Raw genomic sequence first — 21,110 nt, 5'->3', positions numbered from 1 at the left:
GATCAGTGTCTGGCACATAGTAGCTGTTGTTATTAAGTGAGTTTTGAGATAAATGTTAGAGGCTGGGCAGGATTCAGTAGATAAAGACAGCGATGTTACTAGTAGGGTAGTAGGGGAGGCTGAGAATAGGTTGAAATGCAGCAACATGCAGAGGATTCAGAGGATAGGAGGGACCGTCTTGGGGTACATGTCCATGTAGGGGGCACTGGAAGAGGTGGGAAAGGTAGGGTGGTTTGAATTGGGAGGCCAAGATGGGAAATTTGGACTTGATCCTCTAGGCAGTGTGGGATAGTGTTTTGAGCTGTTGGACAATAATGTTATTGTCAAAGTGGTGTTTCAGGAAGACGAACCTGGTAACATCATGTAGGCAGCACTGTGCAGAGAAGAGAGCAGCGGAGCGGCTGGGATGTTGTGTGTAGTCCAGACCAGAGATGAAGAAGGGCTGAATCGGGATGGTGGCAGTGGGTATGGAAAAGAGACATGGGCGTGAACGTGCATACAAGGGAGAGTTCGGCTACTGAGGAGATGGACGATCAGGCTAGCTAAGACTTAGTAAAATTACAAAATAAATTATGACATCTAAAATAGATCAAAATCCAGGGGCGCCTGGGTGGCTCAGTCAGTGAAGCATCTGCCTTCGGCTCAGATCATGATCCCAGGGTCTTGGGATGGAGTCCCGCATCTGGCTCCCTGCTCAGCGGGGAGTCTGCTTCTCCCTCTGCTCCTACCCGCCTGCTCATGCTGTCTCTCATTTTCTTGCTGGCGTGCACACTCTCTCTCTCTCATAAATAAATAAAATCTTAAAAAAAATAAAATAGATCAAAATCTAGAACTGCTGTCTTTCAAACTTAGTTATTTATAAAAGAAAGAAAAATTTAATACCCAAAACATAAGAAATACATACTCTGAGTAAAGGACAGCCTTTTAAATTGAACAGATGTAGCTACTTGTAAAATATAGTTCATTGTCTCTTTTCTATCCCTCTTTTTTTCCATGGACAAGTGAAAACTGTTTACCCTGGTGTGGGGAAAGCCTGACCTATTTCTTTTGTGGGCGCATTTCCCCCACTTCAAGGCTCTTCTCCCTTAGAACTCCCATCGTTCACTTTCTCTGTTACTATTCCATCGCGTGCATCCATTATACCTCGACCCCTCTGGGAGGCCGTGGGAATGAGCCGGGTCGCTGCAGTACAGGTCCTACGGCTCCAGTGGGCCTCTCCTGAGCTTCTAAAGCCTGTCCCTCACCCCGTGCAGGTTGGAGATCAGATGCGGAACGGGACTTTCAGAGAGGACTTGAGCTTTTGAGAAGTTGGAAAATCAGTTTCTAAAGCAGATGGTCCTTTACCAAAATAAGAAAAAAAAACCTCACAAAACTTTGTCCCATAATATGCATTTTGTTGAAGAATTTAAATACTGTTTGTTTGTACATCTCAGTAACTGGAGTAATTAAAGAGTAGGAATTAAAAGGTTTTCAAATTGAGAAATGTGGAAGAAATTGGTCCCTTTAATTTTACTTAAGTTCAGGAGAAGGCTTTTGTCCCTTAAGATAGTTAAAAGTGATGGTAATACATTCTTCTAGCAATCAAGCTTACAGTTTTTCCTGTTGAAGTGTTTGAGAAACTAGTAAGAAGCTCTTTATTTATGCTTCCTCTCCAGTAACAGCTTCCTAGTATGCATATTTTACAAGGAAATGCTCTTTGACTAGAATGAAAATTTCAAAGATTTTTATTATTTGAGAGAGAGAGAGCACGAGCGGGAGGAGGGGCAGAGGGAGAGGGAGAAGCAGACTCCCCACTGAGCAGGGAGCCCAACATGGTGCTCCATGGGGCTGGATCCCAGGACCCTGAGATCATGACCTGAGCCAAAGGCAGATGCTTAACTGACTGAGCCACCCAGGTGCCCCTAGAATGAAAATTTAAAAAAATTACTAGCCTCCTGATTGTTTCTGCATAGAGTTCTCAGAAACTTATCCAGTCTTCCATTTTTGAATTGTATTTGTAGAGATTGTTATTATTAGAAATTATTAATGAAGTCCTTGTCTGTATTTCCCTTTCCCCAGTTTGGCCTGACATTCATGAATATGTAGAAACATTCATTTTTATAATTTGGGGCTAGAAGTCAGTCAATGGCTGAAACAGGAAACAATGAGTCTTCATTTAAGTTATTAGAATTTAATACTTTATACATAAATTTAGAGTTTAAAAATTGTGTTTTATAAACAGCTTCCTGTTTTCACTGAATTTTAGAAATTTTATCAAAGGGTATGATTTGTTCTATTTTATTTATTTATTTATTTATTTATTCTTAAAGATTTTATTTGTTTATTTGACAGAGAGAGACAGCGAGAGCAGGAACACAGCAGGGGGAGTGGGAGAGGGAGAAGCAGGCTCCCCGTGAGCAGGGAGCCTGATGCAGGGCTATATCCCAGGACCCTTGGATCATGAACTGAGCCGAAGGCAGACGCTTAACAAATGAGCCACCCAGGCGCCCCTGATTTGTTCTATTTTAAATAAAATATTTAATTGTTTCTTTTTACTGATTAATAATGTTCTACTGTGTTAACAGTAGTTTGTAATAATTTGAAATACTGAGTATCCTATTGCTCTTCTGATCTAATGTGATTAGTTGCAGCTTGGTCTTCAGTGGAGCTAGAATTGCTGACATACTTACATTCTGGAGGGTGCGTTTGTGGGATAAACTGCGTCTGCGTCGAGCATTATATAGAAACAGTATTCTGCTTGGGTCTCCTTGGGATGCATTAATTCATATCATTGATTTTTTTTCCTTTTTATTGTAGTGACTTTTGTGAATTTAGCTTGTAAAGCTTTTCCAACCTAACACGTTTTGAAGGGGAGTATGAAAATAAAAGAACTTGTAAAAACACAGAATGATGATAATTAATGACTTTGGATTATTGCTGCCAACAAAGCCATATGGTACATGCTTGTGTCAGCCCAGTGGGTCATCCTTCGGTTTTTGTTAAATGCCCAGACGCTTTCCTCCCTCAGCATTTGACATTTGAGAGTCAAACATAAATAACTATTTGGAAAGCTGTTTTCACAATAATGGTTTGTCATAAATATGGAAACATGTTTGAAAAAAAGATTTCTCCTACCCCGTTTCTTTATAAATGATCGAGTAAAAAATGTCCAATAATAGGTCTGAATGTTTCTGTCGAGAACAAGAATGTAGGTACTGGTTTCACGTTCTTGACTGCTTGGTCAAAGCCAGTTTGTAGCTTTTCTGCGTCTCCTTGCTTGACTGTCAGTGCGGTACAGTGTGTGGCTCTGTGGTCCCAGAGCCCGTGTCATAGTCTTCACGTTTTCTTTCTCTCCCTGTTGATTTATCTTGATTTATTCTGCATGAAACCTCTTTTACATTTTATGTGAATATTAATCATCCTATTTAACCAGTAGGTTCACCACCTTAAGAATCCCATTAGGGAAGGGGCGCCTGGGTGGCTCAATTGTTAGGCGTCTGCCTTCGGCTCAGGTTGTGATCCCGGGGTCCTGGGATCAAGCCCCACATTGGGCTTCCTGCTCCGCGGGAAGCCTGCTTCTTCCTCTCCCACTCCCCCCTGCTTGTGTTCCCTCTCTCGCTGTCTCTCTCTCTCTCTGTCAAATGAATAAGTAGAATCTTTAAAAAAAAAAAAAAAAGAATCCCATTAGGGAAAAGCAGAATATCCCATGTGAACCAAAACTCGAAGTTGGAAACACAGATATGTCTAGCAACGTGTATTACACACATGGCCCAGGAGAATTCAGTGCTAGCACAGAGAAATAACTTTGCTGTGATATTTTTCTTTTGCAAGTATATGTTGATCAATCAGTACCCATATATTTATCATTTGTGAATCCTAGCTATACCTAATTATGATGACCTTTTCCTTTTTGTATCTGTGGCTATTTTTCTTCACCAGTGATCTGAAGATAAAGGTTGGGGGCAAGCACATCAATGCTCACAAGTTTGTGCTGGCGGCCCGCAGTGACAGCTGGAGTCTGGCTACTTTGTCGTCCACCGAGGAGCTGGACCTATCAGGTGAGCCTCTGACCTGTGGGCACTTAACGACTGCCAGTGTAAGAACTCTTGGCAGGAGGTTATGTGTGAAATATTAGTGGTTTAATGAAAGTAGAAAACTTTTCTTATCAATTGATGGTGACCATAAACTAGTTAAATAATTAGTGAATAAGTGGGTTGAACACAAACGCTTCTGTTTAATACCTGACTAATAAATCATACATATTTGGATAGCTACGATATTCTTATAATTTATAAAATAAAAATACCTGTCCAGAAACTCTTTCATATAATATTATAAATATGGGAGCATGTGTAGAAAAAAGTTTTTCTTCTACTAGAAAAAGACTTGGTGTTCAGTTGCTTAAAATTTAATCATAGTTGCCAAAGTGCTCTTCCTGGTCTGTAGGAACTTGAACTTAGAAGTAAGAGTTACTCCAGAGAATAGGAGTCGTCTTTCTTTAGCATTAAAGGATGACCATCAGGCTTCAGAATTTGAGCAGGTACATTGAGCTGTTTAATGTATGACTTAATTGTTTATACCACATTATGTTGGATAGAATTTGGGTAAATGTGGTGGTAAGTAGACTTAAAAAAAAAATCATTTTCAAAAGATTACTTCAGAATTGCATTTTCATTTAGTACTTACCTAACTGCTTTTTTAAAAAAGCAAATTTTAAATTTAATTCTTTTATTAATAGTCATGAGAATTATAACACATGGTAAGGAGATTCCCAGGCAGTAGGGTGAAGAGTTACTTGCAGAAGTGATCGGCTGTGTGAAAATGCTGCTGAATTATGTCTTTCTTCAAAAGGTTTGCCAGTTCAGAAGGTACTGTTTTCCATGCGCAGTGCTGGGAACACTGAAATGATTGTAACAAAGTCCTCACCATATAGAAATGGGGTAATAATGGATCATTTCAGGCGAGGGCTATGCATACAGTATTACAGTTGCTTTATGTCTGAGGTATAGAAGACCAGCGTGGGCTGTCACTCGAGCGGTGTTGCAAAGGTTAAGTGGGCATTTATCTCAAGGGTTTAGGGGAGCAGATGGCTAATGCGTCTTCACTGTGAGTGAACTCTGTCTCTTTAGGATCATTTCTAGGGTTTGTTTTATTTTTTTCTTTTTTTAAGGTTTGTTTATTTGAGAGAGAATGAGAGAGAGAGCACATGAGGAGGGGAGGATCAGAGGGAGAAGCAGACTCCCCGCTGAGCAGGGAGCCCGATGGGGGACTCGATCCAGGGACTCCAGGATCATGACCTGAGCAGAAGGCAGTTACTTAACCAACTGAGCCACCCAGGTGCCCGTTTCTAGGGTTTAACTTGTGACCCATAATTCAGAGTTGCAGACACACAAATATCTGAGCATGGATACACGTGTGCGTGTGCATCTACGCCTGTGAGAACACACCTACTTGGGAAACAGTCTTCACTGCTGTACGATGGAGACCTCTGAGCAGAGCTTTTCTTTGAGGCCGTATATCTTCGACCCCATATATAACAGAACTGTGGATAACTCTTAAAGTCCATTCACAAGAGGCATGATAGGATCTCAATTTAATTACGTGACCAAATAGTTTACAAAGATTAGAAGAGATTATAAGAGATAGGAAATATTTTAACAAGAAAAAAGTTCAGAATAAGTTGTCATCTTTGGATATCTGTTAAAACATTATCAAAAATTGATGATCCCAGTAGTTTGAGGCTCATGAAATTGGTACTCTTGCACATGGCCAGTCATATTACAGATGGTTCTGACAGTTTTAGAAAGCAGACAGCTGAGCTGTACAATAGTCTTCCTTTGAACCTCATCATTGACTTTGTCAGTTGGATCCTGCCATAGGTAATTCAGACAGCATAGATATTTATCATAGTTTCATGTGTAATTGTGAAATATTGAATGCAATCAAAATGAGTAAGAATGGAGAACAAACAAAATGAGGTAAGAACACAGAGACTTGCATTAAGGTATAAAAAGCCTAATTCAAACATTAAAATTTTGCTTTTACTTTTTTAGTACATCATAACATTTAAGAGCAGCTTTAACTCACTGACTGACCACAAGACTGCATCGCTGTGAATCAGGAGATTAGAAAATGTTTAGTTTAGGAAAGTATCATGTTTATGCCTTTAAATGTCTTTGGTCTCCTTCCTGTTATAAATACTAAGTATGGTTTGGTCTTGAAAGTTAGCTTTCAAGAGTGATCCCCAGCAGAGCAGGCGTTTTGTGGCTTCTGTAGATCAGGCACCTCCTAAGGTAGCTGAGAGTAGAGCCTATGGAGTTGTTACTTTATACAGTTTATCCATGAAATTGTCACGGGGGCGAGTTCGTGGAGGTGGACCTACTCCCTGCTCCACTGTGTTTGTCCAGCAGTCCTGCAGCATTTCCGTGTGTGTGTGTGTCTGTGTGTGTGTGTGTGTGTGTGTGTGTGTGTGTGTGTGATGCGATATGCACTAACCCCACATGGCGGCCAGCAGTTTGAGGGAGATTGGGAATAAGCTCTTATAAACAAGTGTGTAAGTAGCTCAGAAGCGATGTTTTAAGTGGTTGAACTTTTCCACACTAATAGAGTTGATAAAATCATTTTATGAATTTATTGGTGTTTTGTTTCTTCAAAATTATTCCATCCACCTCACAGATGGCAGACACTTTTCAAGGCACTAGGGGACATAGCAGTGAATAAAATTAAATTCCTGTTTGCATGGAACTTACATTCTTAGATTGATTTTCTGAGTTCCACGTTTTCTTTTTTTTTTTTTTTTTTTAAAGATTTTATTTATTTATTTGACAGAGAGAGACACAGCGAGAGAGGGAATACAAGCAGGGGGAGTGGGAGAGGGAGAAGCAGGCTTCCCGCGGAGCAGGGAGCCCGATGCGGGGCTCGATCCCAGGACCCTGGGATCATGAGTTCCACGTTTTCTTTTGAAGTTCTGGTGTAACTGGTGTTTCTTAAAACTCAAAATAAGCACAACTTTAATTGTGTTAATCATTGTAAAAATTTTAGCCTGTGTTGGTGAAGCTAGAGTAGGGCATTAAATGCCAAGTATTTAAAACGTGTTTGGATAGATAGCGTCTTTTTAACCCATACATTGTTCCAGAGAGTACAGTGTGTTGTGTCTGGTCCGATGCACAGATCTAGTTGTGAGAAAGTATCAGACAAACCCAAATTGAGGAACATTCCACAACATAACTGGCCAGTGTCACTCAAGTCTGTTAGGGTCATGGAAGACAGGTAAGAATCTGTTACAGATTGGAGGTCAAGGGGACAATGAAATGCAGTGTGGATTCTGGACCATAAAAAGGACGTTAATGGGAAAATTGGCAAAATTTGCAAAGGTCTGTAATTAGGTAACAGTATTGTATCAGTCCTAATTACCTGGTTTTGATTATTGTCCTATGGTTGTGTAAGATGTTAACATAAGGGGAAGATGGGTAAGGGGTATCTGGGAACTCTAGAACTTTTCTGTAGTCTGAAATTATTTCAGAACACAAAGATGAAAGATACAAATTTGCTTATTTCTTTATTATTTGAACTATAAAGATATGTTTGTTAAGATACTGAGTGATCAGGGGGCGCCTGGGTGGCTCAGTCGTTAAGCGTCTGCCTTCAGCTCAGGTCATGGTCCCAGGGTCCTGGGATCGAGCCCCGCATCAGGCTCCCTGCTCAGCAGGAAGCCTGCTTCTCCCTCTCCCACTCCCCCTGCTTGTGTTCCCTCTCTCGCTGTGTCTCTCTCTGTCAAATAAATAAAAAAAAAAAAAAAAAAAAAAAGATACTGAGTGATCAGCTGGGAAGAGAAAGAATATGACTACTAGCTCAACGCAGTATCTCCACACCTGTAGGAGAGCTTCTTTGTGAAGTCAAATGGTTTGCTTCAGGCAGAAGGACTTGTTATCTCCTTTCTGGAGCCCTGTAGCAGGAGTGGCTCGCCCTCTGAGAGGCTCCCCGCATTAGAGCGGGTGCTTTGAAGATAGAGTTTCTTGTGTGCTTTCTCCAGCAGAGGTCTCATGCTTCCCTGGCATAACTGTGTGTGGTGGTGAGTCTTTCGGCTCTCCTGAAATGTGTCCTGGGTCCTGTCAAGCCCCCCCTCAAAGCCCGGAAAGCTTCCTCCTCCCTCCTGTTGAGTCTGAAGCGCCCCCTGGAGGCCGCCCTGTGCCTGGAGCACGCAGAGGGTTCCAGGCTCCGCGCGGAGGAGCGCACTGCCCGGTTGACCGCGTGGGGTTTTGTTAAGAGAAACACAGCAGTACTTGACATCTGTAGGATACCATGTGAACTGCTAGCTCTGGGTGGTTCCATTTCAGTGTTAGATCATGCTGTGTTCCTCTGGAGGATATCCATGGTAGTTTTAAAGTATGTCCATCAATTATTGGATACTCTTCCCTTCCAAGGTGGGGCCCTAATTCTCCGTCCCTCAGTATAGGCTGACTGAGCTCTGTGTGACAGGTGGTGGTAGAAGTGACAGGGGGGCACCTAGGTGGCTCAGTTGGCGAAGTGTCTGCCTTCCGCTCAGGTCATGATCCCGGGGTCCTGGGATTGAGTCCCACATCGGGGGGGTCCCTGCTCAGCGGGGAGCCTGCTTCTCCCTCTGCCTGCCGCTCCCCGTTTGTGTGCGCGCATGTTCGCGCTCTCTCTCTGACAAATAAATAAATAAAATCTTAAAAAAAAAAAAAAAAAAAGTGACAGCAGGTTCCTCCAGAGACAGGTTTGTGGACGCATCGTGACTTCCTCCTTGGTTTCTCTTTGGGAGCAGCTAGCTACTATGTCCTGAGGACATCACACAGCCTTGTGGGCTCCTGTGACGGCTCAGACCCCTTGCCAGAGATTCTCTGGGAGCCTTAGGAAATCTGTTTTATCTGTGGTGATATCCCTTACTCAATCCTGGTGTTGCTCTTGTTTTTTCCTAATTATTGGCTATGTTAACTTTGTGTTTTTGTTTAAAATAGTCTTTTAATACTAGTCATAACAGCAGGTTTAGTGTAGTTGTAACTGTTCGCTGGTCGAGCTCTACGTGCTCCACCTTTATACACTGACTTGCCTTTAGAATGGCATTTTGAGGGGGTACCATTGTGGGCTCCCATTTCCTAATGAGGGAACTGTGAGGCACAGTCAGATTGAAGAACTCACCCTGGTCACACGGTAGGAGGTATGCGAGCCGGGATTTGAACCCAGCCCGTTTGGCTACAGAATCCATACCATTAACCATAGTGTTGTGCGACCTTTCACTTTTGGTTTCTTTTGTTTCTAACTTCATTGAGATGCAAAGGAAGTGAAGTAAATTGCCCATATTAAAAGTGTACAGTTTGATCACTTTTGACATAATTGTAAAACCATCACATGGAATGACAAACGCTTTCACCTCCCTAAAATTTCCTCTCATGTCTTTTTAATCCACCCCTTTTCCATCCACATCCCCAGGCAACCACTGATTGGCTTTCATTCATTGTAGAGTAGCTTGCATTTTCTAAACTTGTGTAAAAACAGACCCATGGAGTATGTAATATCTTTTGCCCAGCTTCACTCCACTCAACATACAGATTGTGAGATTCATCCAAAATCTCTGTATGCTGTGGTTTCAGCTGCTCATTCTTTGTTACTGCTGAGTAGTATCCAATGTGTGCATGTACCACAATGTGTTGTTTCAGGGACCTGCTGGTGGACGTTTGGTTGGTACAAATGAAGTTTGTATGCTCGATTGTATGTGTTTGTTTTTCTCTTGGGTAAATACTTAGGAGTGACTAAGTGTAGTGTTGGGAATCTCCTGAAAATGGATGAAATGGATATAGCACGCACACCCCATGAGCAGCGTGCGGAAGAGCTCCCATGCTCTAGATCCTTACTGACCTCGTAGGCAGGTGGTTCTTTCTTACAGCGTTCACCATACGAAGGGATGTGGAATGCAGTGTGGCTCTGAGGACCAGTAATGTTGAGCATTATCTCATGTTATTGATCATTTGTGTGTCTTCTTTTGGGAAGTGTGGGTTCGCATCTTTTGCCCTTTTAAAAATTGGGTTGTCTTCTCAGTTTTGAATTGTAAGCATTCTGTATATAATCTGGATACAGGTTATTTGTCTGAAAGCATGCATTCCTACCTTGTTCCTGATCTCGGAGGGAAGCAGTGAGATCTTTCATCCTCCATATTACCTGTTGATTGTAGGGTTTTTGTAGATGTGCTTGATAAATTGATAAATTTGAGGATTCCTAGTGTTTTGAGATGTTCTAGGACGTGGTTTTGAATTTTGTCAAACACTTTTTTTTTTTATCTATTGAAATGACTCTTTAGTTTTTTTTACCTTTATGCTTTATAGCAAATTACATTGATTTTTCCAATGTTAAACTAGCTTTGCATTCCTGGTCTAAACGCCATGTGGTCACTATGTATTGTCATCTAAGTTGTGGACTTTACAGTTTTCTCTTATTATCCAATTATTTATTTATTTTTTAAAGATTTTATTTATTTATTTATCAGAGGGAGAGAGCACAAGCAGGGGGAGCTGCAGGCAGAGGGAGAAGCAGGCTCCCCGCTGAGCAAGGAGCCCGATGTGGGGCTCGATCCCAGGACCCCGGGATCATGACCTGAGCCGGAGGCACATGCTTAACTGACTGAGCCACCCATGTGTCCCAGATTATTTATTTTTGATCTTCTGTTTTAATACAAGGATTTAAAGTTCCACGTTTCCCTCTAAGCACTGCTGCTCTAGCTGCATCTTGCAGATTCTGGTATGTTGTCATTTAGGTCAGGGTATGTTCTAATTTTCTTTGTGATTTCTTTGACCCATGAATTATTTGGAAGTATGTTGCTTAGTTTCCAGATGTTTGGAGTTTTCCTAGATACTTTATCATGACTAATTTATTTTCTTTTTCTTTTTTTCTTTTTTTGAACAAGCGAGAGCAAGTGCATGCACATGATGGAGGGTGGGTGGGACAGAGGGACAGGGAGAGAGAGAATCTTAATCAGGCTCCACACCCAGCGCAGAGCCTGACGGGGTGCTCGATCTCACAACCCTGAGGTGGTGACCTGAGCCAAAATCAAGAGTCGGACACCTAACCAACTGAGACACCCAGGCACCTGGGACTAATTTCTAATTTAATTCTGTTATTGTCAAATAACATACTTTATATGATTTTGATCCTTTTAAATTTATTGACACTTGTTCTACAGCTCATCATATGGTCTGTCTTAGTGCACATAAATGCACTTGAGAAGAAAGTGTGTTCTGCAGTTGTTGGACATAGTGCTTTTTACGTGTCCATTAGATCAATGTATTTGATCATATTGTTCAGACCTTCTATATATTTTCTTTTTCTTTTGTGTCCAGTTCTGTCAGTACCTTGAAGGTGGGTGTTAACATCTGCCATAATTTCAGGATTGTCAATGTCTCCCATCAGTTCTGTTCATTTTTGCTTCATATATTTTGGGCCTTGTCATTATACACATACACCTTTATTATGACTTCCTGATGAAGTGTGGCTTTTATCATTTTGAAATGATAAAATTTATTTCTGCTAATGCTCTGTGTCTTGAAGTCTATTTCTGATAGGAGATAGTCACTCTGGTCTCCTTACACTTACTGTGTGCAGGGTATAGTTTTTTGTATTTGTTTACTTTCACCTTGTCTGTATCTTTCTATTTAAACGTGTCCCTTGTGGGCAGCACATGATGAGGTCTTGCTGTTTTATTGCTTCTTTTTAAGTGGAGTGCTTAGACCACCAGTATTTAATGTGATTATTTTTATGATGAAGGCTACCGTGTTTTTTTTTTTTGTTGTTTGACCCAGCTTTTTTCTCTTTTTTCTGGGCTTCTCATTTTATTGCCTTCTTCTGGATAATTTGGATATTTAGTATTCTATTTAGATTTTTTTTTTTTTAAGATTTATTTATTTTTAGTGACAGAGAGAGCGTGCACAGGTGGGAGGGGCAGAGGAAGAAGGAGAGAGTCTTAAGTGGATTCCATACTGGGCACAGAGTTCCACACGGGGCTCTATCTCATGACACTGAGATCACAGCCCAAGCCAAAACCAAGAGTTGGCAGCTTAACTGACTGTGCCACCAGGTGCTTACCCACCTCCCAGTTTTTTTTTTTTTTAAGATTTATTTATTTTTAAAGAGAGCCAAGTATTCCATTTAGATTTACTCACTTCTTGACTACCTCTCTTTATATTATTGTTTAGTGATTGATCTAGGGCAAAGTTCCTCAACTTCAGCATTGTTGATATTTTGGACTCTTTAATTCTTTGTTTTGGGAGCTGTACTGTGCATTGCAGGATATTTACCCACTAGACGCCAATAGCACTCCCCCAGTTTTGACAACCAGAAATATTACTGGACGTTGTGAGAGGTCCCTTGGGAGGCAGAATCGGCCCTGGTTGAGAACTACTGTAGGGATTACAATATATATACCTCTCACTTTTTATAGAATATTTATAGTCTGTTTGTAGTCTGTGGTCTGTTTGTACTTTACAACCATATAGGTCCCCTTCACGCTTCGACCACGGACCTTAACGGTATAGCTGTCATGTACATGCCTGGAAAATCCCACTCTTCACAGTCGTTCATGCTGCAGCAGACTTAACAGGATTAAAAAGTCATTTATATTTACTCAGATACTTCTATTTCTTCAGTTCTTCCTTCATTTGTCAAGATCCATGTTTCCCTCTGGTATCATTTCTCTTCATCCTGAAGAACTTCCTTTAACATTGCTTATAGACCAAGTCTGTTAGTGACAGATTCTTTTCCCTCATCTGAGGATGTCTTTATTTTGCCTTTGTATCTAAAGGATATTTTCCCTGGATATAGACACTTGAGTTGACAGCTCTCTCTCTTTTTTTTTTTTTAAAGAATTTATTTATTTATTTGACAGAGACACAGTGAGAACAGGAACACGAGCAGGGGGAGTGGGAGAGGGAGAAGCAGGCTTCCTGCAGAGCAGGGAGCCCAATGTGGGGCTCAATCCCAGGACCCTGGGATCATGACCTGAGCCAAAGGCAGATGCTTAACGGCTGAGCCACCCAGGCGCCCGACAGCTCTCTTTTTTTTAAGGAACTTTAAAAATGTTCCACTTTGTTCTGGCCTCTGTGGTTTCTCTTGAGAAATCTGCAGTCATGGGGATCTTTTGTCTGTATGTAATGGTTGTTTTTTGTAGTTGCTTTCAAGACTTTTTATCTTTTTTTTAAATTTTTAATCATAGTAAAAAGTATCTAACATAAAATTTACCATCTTAAACATTTTTAATTGTTTACTAGCATTAAGTGTATTCACACTGCTGTCAACTTATCTCCAGAACTTTTTAATTTTGCAAAACTGAAACTCCATACCCATTAAACAACTCCCCATTTCTCCCCATATCTAATTCCTGACAACTACCATTCTACTTCTGTTTCTATGAATTTGACAACTTTAATTACTTCATATAAGTGGAATCATACAGAATTTGCCTTTTTGGGTTTGGCTTATTTCACTTCACACAACGTCCTAGGGTTCATCCATGTTGTAGCTCAGAATTTCCTTCTCTTCTTTTTTTTTTTTTTTTAAGATTTACTTATATATTTGAGGGTGGGGAGGGGCAGAGGGAGCGGTCAGGACTGGAGCCGAAATCAGACATTCAACTGACTGCACCACCCAGGTACCCAGAATTTCCTTCCTTATTAAGACTGAATAATAATCCACTGTTTGTATACCACATTCTATTTATCCATTCATCCCCTGATGGATACTTGGGTTGCTTCTACTTCTTGGCTATTGTGAATAATTCTGCTGTGAACATGGATGTGCAAATATCTCTTCAAGATCCTATTTTCAGTTTTTTGGATACATATCCAGAAGTGGAATTGCTGGGTCATATAATAATTCCATTTTTCATTTTTTGAGGAATTCTCATACTGTTTTCCATAGGGACTATACCATGTTACATTTCCACCAGTGGTGTACAAGCGTTCCAGTTTCTTCACATCCTCACCAACACTTGTGATTTTCTGTTTGTTGGTTTGGATAGTAGCCATTCTAGTGGGTGCGAAGTGATCAAGACTATCTTTATGTTTAGTTTGTGGCAATTTGATTATTAGGTGCTTAGGTATAGATCTTTTTTTTTTTTTTAAAAGATTTTATTTATTTATTTGACAGAGAGAGAGGCACAGCGAGAGAGGGCACAGCGAGAGAGGGCACACAAGTAGAGGGAGTGGGAGAGGGAGAAGCAGGCTTCCCGCCGAGCAGGGAGCCTGATGCGGGGCTCGATCCCAGGACCCTGGGACCGCGACTTGAGCCGAAGGCAGACGCTTAACGACTGAGCCACCCAGGCGCCCCGCTTAGGTATAGATCTTATTCTTGCTTGGAGTTACTTGATCTTAAATCTAAAACTTCATGTCTGTCACCAAATCTGGAATGTTCTTGACCATCATTTCTTCAAATATTTTTCTTTCTTGATCTCTTTATTCTCTCCTTTTTTTTTTTTTTAAGATTTTATTTATTAGAGAGAGAGAGTTTGCACGAGAAGGGGGGAGGGGCAGAGGGAGAGGGAGAAGCAGAACCACCCTCCCCCCTGCTGAGCAGGGAGCATGACTCAGTTTCCAGACACTGGGATCGTGACCTGAGCCAAAGGCAGATGCTTAACTGACTGAGCCACCCATATACCCCTATTCTCTCCTTTTGAGACTCCTGTGACATACATCCTAGACCTTTGTTTCTATCCCACAAGTCTTTGAAGCTCCTTTTTCCCTCCCAATCTTATTTTTCTCTCTGTTCTTCAGATAGGATCATTTCTGTTTGCCTGTCTTCAAATTTGCTGACTTTTTCTGCTGCCATTTTCATTCTGCTCTTGAGCCCATTGAATTTTTAGTTACATATATTGTATTCTTCATTCTGTAATTTCCACTTGTTCCTTTTTTATATGCTGAAAATTTCTATTTTTAAAATTTTATGTGTGTTTTCCTTTACCTTCTGGAGCATATTACACCAGATGCTTTCATGTCTTTGATAAATTCAATATCTGGTCATCTTGGGGTTAGAATATGTTGTCTTTCGCCTTGAGAAATGGCCATATTTTCCTGATTTTTTTTTTCTATCAAATGATTTTGGATTGTATCCTGGACATTGTGATTATGTTTTGTAGACTCTGGGTCCTGTATCATCCTCTGGAGAATACTGAATCTCTAAATTCAGACTGAAAGTTGTTTCACCTTCTGTGGGTACATCACTGCAATTCTTTTTTTTTTTTTTTTTTTAAGATTTTATTTATTTATTTGACAGAGAATGACACAGCGAGAGAGGGGACACAAGCAGGGGGAGTGGGAGAGGGAGAAGCAGGCTTCCTGCTGAGCAGGGAGCCCGATGCAGGGCTCGATCCCAGGACTCTGGGATCATGACCTGAGCTGAAGGCAGACGCTTAATGACTGAGCCACCCAGGCGCCCCTTTCACTGCAATTCTTGAAGCTAGGCTGGGACTCTTCCATACATGAGTATCTCAGAGGTGAGCCTTTGTTCATATGCAAAATGAGGAGATTTCCCTTGCTCTTCAGCTCCCCCAGACCCCTTTTCTTGGTGTACCTGGCCAGAAAGATGGAGTTTTTATTAGAGGGTTAGGCATCTGCGTGGTCACCCATCCAGGAGGGTTGCTTCTTCAGGTTTCCTCCCTCTACAATTCAGCTACTTTTGTGTACTTTCAGAATCATCAGGTAGTTGTTTTTAGCTATAATCAGTTAAAATGGGATGGGTTGTTACCCTGTCGAGACAGAGCTAGAACGTCTGTCCTTTTATTCCTTTTTGATACAGGGATGATTTAGAAGTATGGTTTGGGGTTTATTTTTATTCCCAGGAAGTTATAGTTAAGGGCGCATCCTTAAAATGACTAAAGAGCATGCTTTTACTGATAAAAGATGCTGTCTATCACAATTTTTTAATTTTATGAATCAAAAACTTCTGTGTAAAGTAGATGAAGAAAAAATAGTTGGAAACTTGAAGACAATTGAGTTAAACCAGAGTCATAGTAGGATATTCAAAATACTTTTCTCAGTATTTTAGATTAAATACAGGATTTAAGGGCACCTGGGTGGCTCAGTCGTTGGGCGTCTGCCTTCAGCTCAGGTCATGGTCCCAGGGTCCTGGGATCGAGCCCCGCATCGGGCTCCCTGCTCCACGGGAAGCCTGCTTCTCCCTCTCCCACTCCCCCTGCTTGTGTTCCCTCTCTCACTGTGTCTCTCTCTGTCAAATAAATAAAATCTTAAAAAAAAAATAAATATAGGATTTAAGTAACAAAATTAATTCCTCCGTATGCTTCATTTAATGGCTAATTGCCTACCAATAAGTTTATTCCCATTTTTCCCAAATGTATTATAAAACATTTTTTAAAAATCAAATCAAAACTACAACCAGAAAACCTGGCCATATAGAAAATCTCAAGTTCTCTACAAAGTGTGGCTCTGTGCACCCTGGACTGCTGTGAAGTCAGAAGTTGAGGTGTTCTTTTTCTTTTGATCCCTGCAGTCACGGAGTTTTACCAGCGTGTGTGCTGGGCCTGCTGAGGGGTGACTGTCTCTCGCAGCAGGTGTACCACACAGGTCATGGAGGCCAAATGGCTTCATTTCTCAGAGTCTATTCCTTTGCGTCTCCTCCTGGTTTATAGGCTCATCAAATTGAACAGCCATTTGTGTGAGTAGATTGGTAGCAGGAGACTGCATGATTCGCCTAAGAGCGCATGCCCTCCTCCTGGCTCAGTGCTTTTTGCCCACCTTTACCCATGGATGCTTAGTCAGAGTCTCAGAATGAATTTATTTTCACTGTAGTTTGGAGATGAAGGGAAGAGTCAAGGCAGGAGTGGGAATGCTTGGAGATCACTTGAACTTTACGTCATTTGAAGTTTTGAGGGCTCCCAGGAAATCCCTGCTGACTGTGGTTTTTAAGAAAATTATTTAGGTTTTGACTTATCAATTGTCAAGTTTATTGATTTGGATAATTGGGGGAGGGTTATTAAAGGAAACCAGCTAAATTTTAAAACAGAATCAGGGTGCCTGGGTGGCTCATTCAGTCAAGCATCTGGCTCTTAATTTCAGTTCAAGTCATGATCCCGGAGTCCTGGGATTAAGCCCCACGTCGGGCTCCACGCTGGATGTGAAGCCTGCTTAACTTTCTCTCTTTCCTTCTCCCTCTGTCCCTCCTCCTCCTCTAAAAAAAAAAAAAATCAGAGAAATAAAAAATAAGCCCAAAGAAAAATTAGTTATAGATCCTACCAGGGTTAATATTTTAGTGTATATCCTTCCAGTGTCTCAACAGATAGACAGGGGCACCTGGCTGGCACATTCGGTGGAGCGTGTCAAGCATGTGATTCTTGGCCTTGGAGTAATCCGTTTGAGCCCCATGTTGAGTGTAGAGATTACTTAAAAAAAAAAAAAAAGACTGATAGTCTGTTTATGGCCATACCACCCTGAATGTCCTCAATCTTGTCTGATCTTAGAAGCTAAACAGGATTGGATCTGGTTACTATTTGGATGGGAAACAGACACAAAGCTTTGTGTTTGTGTGTGTATGTGTGTGTATACATACTCATACACATATATATACACACACACAGATCTCAAAAAAATGAGATCATTTAATACATGTATTTTTAGCCTTTCTAAATAATCTTAATTGATGCAAAATTTTCCAGTGTGAAAATTTTGAAAAAATTTTTGAAAAAATCTTCAAGATTTTTGTTCCAGTTTTTTGTTATTAAAAATAATACTATCTTGACTGTTTTAGTATACATATTTCTCTGTATTTGCTCAGTTATTAGGGTAATAATCTACATGTATAATTGGTGTAAGAGGTTATGTACTTTTTAGGAATCTTTGAGAGACAAAAAAATATATTCTAGTTTTGTGTTTGTAGTTACTGGTAAGGTTTACCGAACATTTTTAGTTAACTTTGTAAATTACCATTCATAGCTGTTGCCCATTTTCCCATTGGTTATCCAGTTTTCATGTTTATTTATAAGATCTTTTCATTGGAATATAAACTCTTTGTCCTATATTCAAAATATTTTCCCCCAATTTATTTGATTTACATCTTTTTATTTTATTTTTTTTAAGAGAGAGGGGGGTAGGGAAGGGGATGGGGGAGAGGGAGAGAGAGAATCTTAAGCAGGCTCCACGCCAGTGTGGGGCTTGATCTCACAACCCTGAGATCGTGACCTGAGCTGAAATCAAGAATCGGACGCTCAACCGACTGAGCTACGCAGGCACCTCTTGACTTATGTCTTTAGTTTACTTCTCTTACTTACCACCCTTTGTAAAACTTGAACATTTTTCTGAAGTTAGATGCTGCCCAGAATGCTTAATTGCCATTTTTGATGGCTGCATGATATTTCTTTGAGTTGAGGGTACCAGAATTTACTCTATTAGCCTAAAATTTTAGGGATCCTCAAGCAGACTTAAGTGTGTCATTGGTGCTTTGTTTTCAGTGTCTCTCTTTCCTTAACCAGATGCTAACCCTGAGGTGACAAGGACGATGCTCCGTTGGATCTACACGGATGAGCTGGAGTTCAGAGAAGATGACGTGTTCCTGACTGAGCTGATGAAGCTGGCGAATCGGTTTCAGCTACAGCTCCTCAGGGAGAGGCAAGTCACAGCACATCTATTCAAGCACCTCACATGGTGGTGGCTGAGCTTTAATTATGCCAAGCTCTGGGAAAACAGCTTCTTCTGCTAATGTAAATAACTTTTGCAAGGTGTTCTTTTAAAGGCAGTAGTGGGGAGAGAATTTTATCTCCCTTGCTTTGTGTTATTTTGTAAGCTAAATTTTGCCAAAGCTTTTAGGTATTCTCTTTTCTTTCACTGATTTTTTTTTTTTAAACCTGGGATTACATAATTGTGTGAGCTGATAAACTGAATATGAACTAATTCAGATTATAGTGTCCAAACCCTCAGCTTTCCCTCCAGTACCACCTCTTGTGACATTTATTCTACTTTGTGATGTGATATATGTACTTGGTGAAGTCCTTGGTCATATTCTTTTTGTTAGAAACTCATTAATGCCTGAATTAATACACAAGAGTACAGCTCAGTAAGTTTCATAGACAGTGTTTCTGAGCTCTTACTTCATTTGATACTGCTTTTTAGGTTCCCAAGGAGATAGCCTGCTGTGTTTTTTTATATTGCATTTTCTCCGTTGCTCTCCCAAGTCGGCCTTCCAGAGCAACAGAAGACCCAGTGTCACACCTATGATGTCATGCAGGATGCCCTCTGGTTTCTGCTGGGGATGTGGCCCTTGGTGGTCAATTTGGTTGGAGGAATGTCTTTCACATCATTGAGTGATCTCTTATATCCCCTTGGGTGCCACGGGAGTGGCTTTTCTCCTGGGTGAGTGAAGGGATGGTTTCTACCATCAAGAGGTACTCCCCCTGTTGTGTTGCCCTCAGAGAGCTAGAGCTGCTTGCTCTTTCCACCACAGGGCTGGTGTTTACCGGGCCGCCATGCCCCACGTGAATGAGTTACGCAGCTTCCTCCTAACGCTCTATGATTGAGGTCAGCTTTGAGTGCATTTTAATATCTGAATCCAATAACAACAACAACAACAAAACCCAAACAGGGTTAGCAAAGCTAACTTGACCGTGGAGGCCTTGCTGTGAACTCTTTGGTTTGTTTGGGTGTTTGAACCATCTGAGTGAATTGAAAATGATTTTAATTAGATTGAATATGATTTGTATCTTTTCTTTTTCCAGATTTACTGAGCTTTTTTCCATTGACCTTGTCAAACTTGCCTGTAAATTAAATTGCTTTGATAAAAATGCCTTGGGGTTGGAGTAGTTTAGGTAATTGTAATTTGTGTAATGGATTCTTTAATTAAAATGTTTGTTTATTGACTGGTTAGGCTTCTTAGTCATCAACATTACCAGATGCTCAATTTTGTACCGTTGGGTGTGGGCATTAAGTTGTTATCTCTTGCTGTGGCACTGGAAGACACGGGGTGGGCGGAGGTCAAATGTCGGCTTTTAAAAGGTCGCAGAGTGCCCACTGCTGTGCGCAGGCGGAATCACACATCTGAGATAGTAAGTGAAGCGTTGTCACAAATGTGTGCATCAGTATGAAGTAGGTGTCACTCATGTTTGTAATGTCGGGATCGCGGAGGTTTGGGATTGCTATCACCAGTTTGATGAAAAGGAGGTTTTTTTGCTAAGTATTGTCAGAAAGATACTTTTTTTTTTTTTAAAGAGAATTAATAGTAAATGCTAAAAATTGATAGTTGCTATAATAGTTGTTTTCGTGTATAAAATACAAGCTCAGCATATGGCATTTGGAAAATATAGACTAATATAGAGAAAAAGCCCTAAGTTATCCGTAATTCAGCCACTGTTTACGTTTTGTTGTCTCTCCTGTCAGTACCTTTTCCACACCTCCTATTCATGCACATGGGAGTGATACTGAAACCAGACAGGAGTTCGTGAGATGCTTAATACAGGCTTGATTTTGTACTTTGAAAATTGTTTTTGTACATCTATATCCTTTTAGTGCTCTAAAATTAAAAACATGTATGAACAACAAAATTGCTTCAGAGGAAAGTTAGTCTGTCCTGCTACTGTTGAAAGAGAAGATAAGAACTAAGAATCTGAATTTTTAGGGTGCCTGGGTGGCTCAGTTGGTTAAGCGTCTGCCTTCAGCTCAGGTCATGATCCCGGGGTCCTGGGATTGAGTCCCGCATAGCCTGCCTCTCTCTCTCTCTCTCTCTCTCTCTTTCTCTCTCTGTCTCTCTGTGTCTCATGAATAAATAAATAAAATCTTTAAAAAAAAAAAAAAGAATCTGAATTTTTAAATAAGATGACATGGTCTTGGGGCGCCTGGGTGGCTCAGTCGGTTGGGTGTCTGCCTTCGGCTCGGGTCATGATCCTGGGGTCCTGGGATTGGGCCCCGCATCGGGCTCCCTGCTCCATGGGAAGCCTGCTCCTCCTTCTCCCACTCCCCCTGCTTGTGTTCCCTCTCTCGCTGTGTCTCTCTCTGTCAAATAAATAAAATCTTAAAAAAAAAAAAAAAAAAAGATGACATGGTCTTCTATGTAAATGTAAATTTATGTTACGTAAGCCATGTCGGTTACTAGTTACACGCTTTCCGAATAGTGAATGGCATTTTGGGGACCCC

The 21,110-nt window shown here is 40.9% G+C and overlaps 1 protein-coding gene across 5 annotated transcripts in view; it reads left to right on the top strand.

Moving 5' to 3' along the window:
• The window catches only part of ANKFY1 (ankyrin repeat and FYVE domain containing 1), an 84,699-nt gene that overhangs the window by 24,804 nt on the left and 38,785 nt on the right, over positions 1–21,110 (top strand). For 4 of the 5 annotated variants that reach the window (XM_036078419.2, XM_036078421.2, XM_078067739.1 and 1 more), the window contains exons 3-4: positions 3,919–4,037; positions 18,461–18,596. In XM_036078419.2, the coding sequence (XP_035934312.1) occupies positions 3,919–4,037; positions 18,461–18,596 (255 nt within the window). The other variant, XM_078067740.1, reaches the window with a different exon arrangement.

This window comes from Halichoerus grypus, chromosome 2 (genome assembly GCF_964656455.1).
Source record: "Halichoerus grypus chromosome 2, mHalGry1.hap1.1, whole genome shotgun sequence".
NCBI classification, from domain to species: domain Eukaryota; kingdom Metazoa; phylum Chordata; class Mammalia; order Carnivora; family Phocidae; genus Halichoerus; species Halichoerus grypus.
Note: the sequence above shows the minus strand (reverse complement) of the source record. Positions and strands in the feature narration are given on the sequence as shown.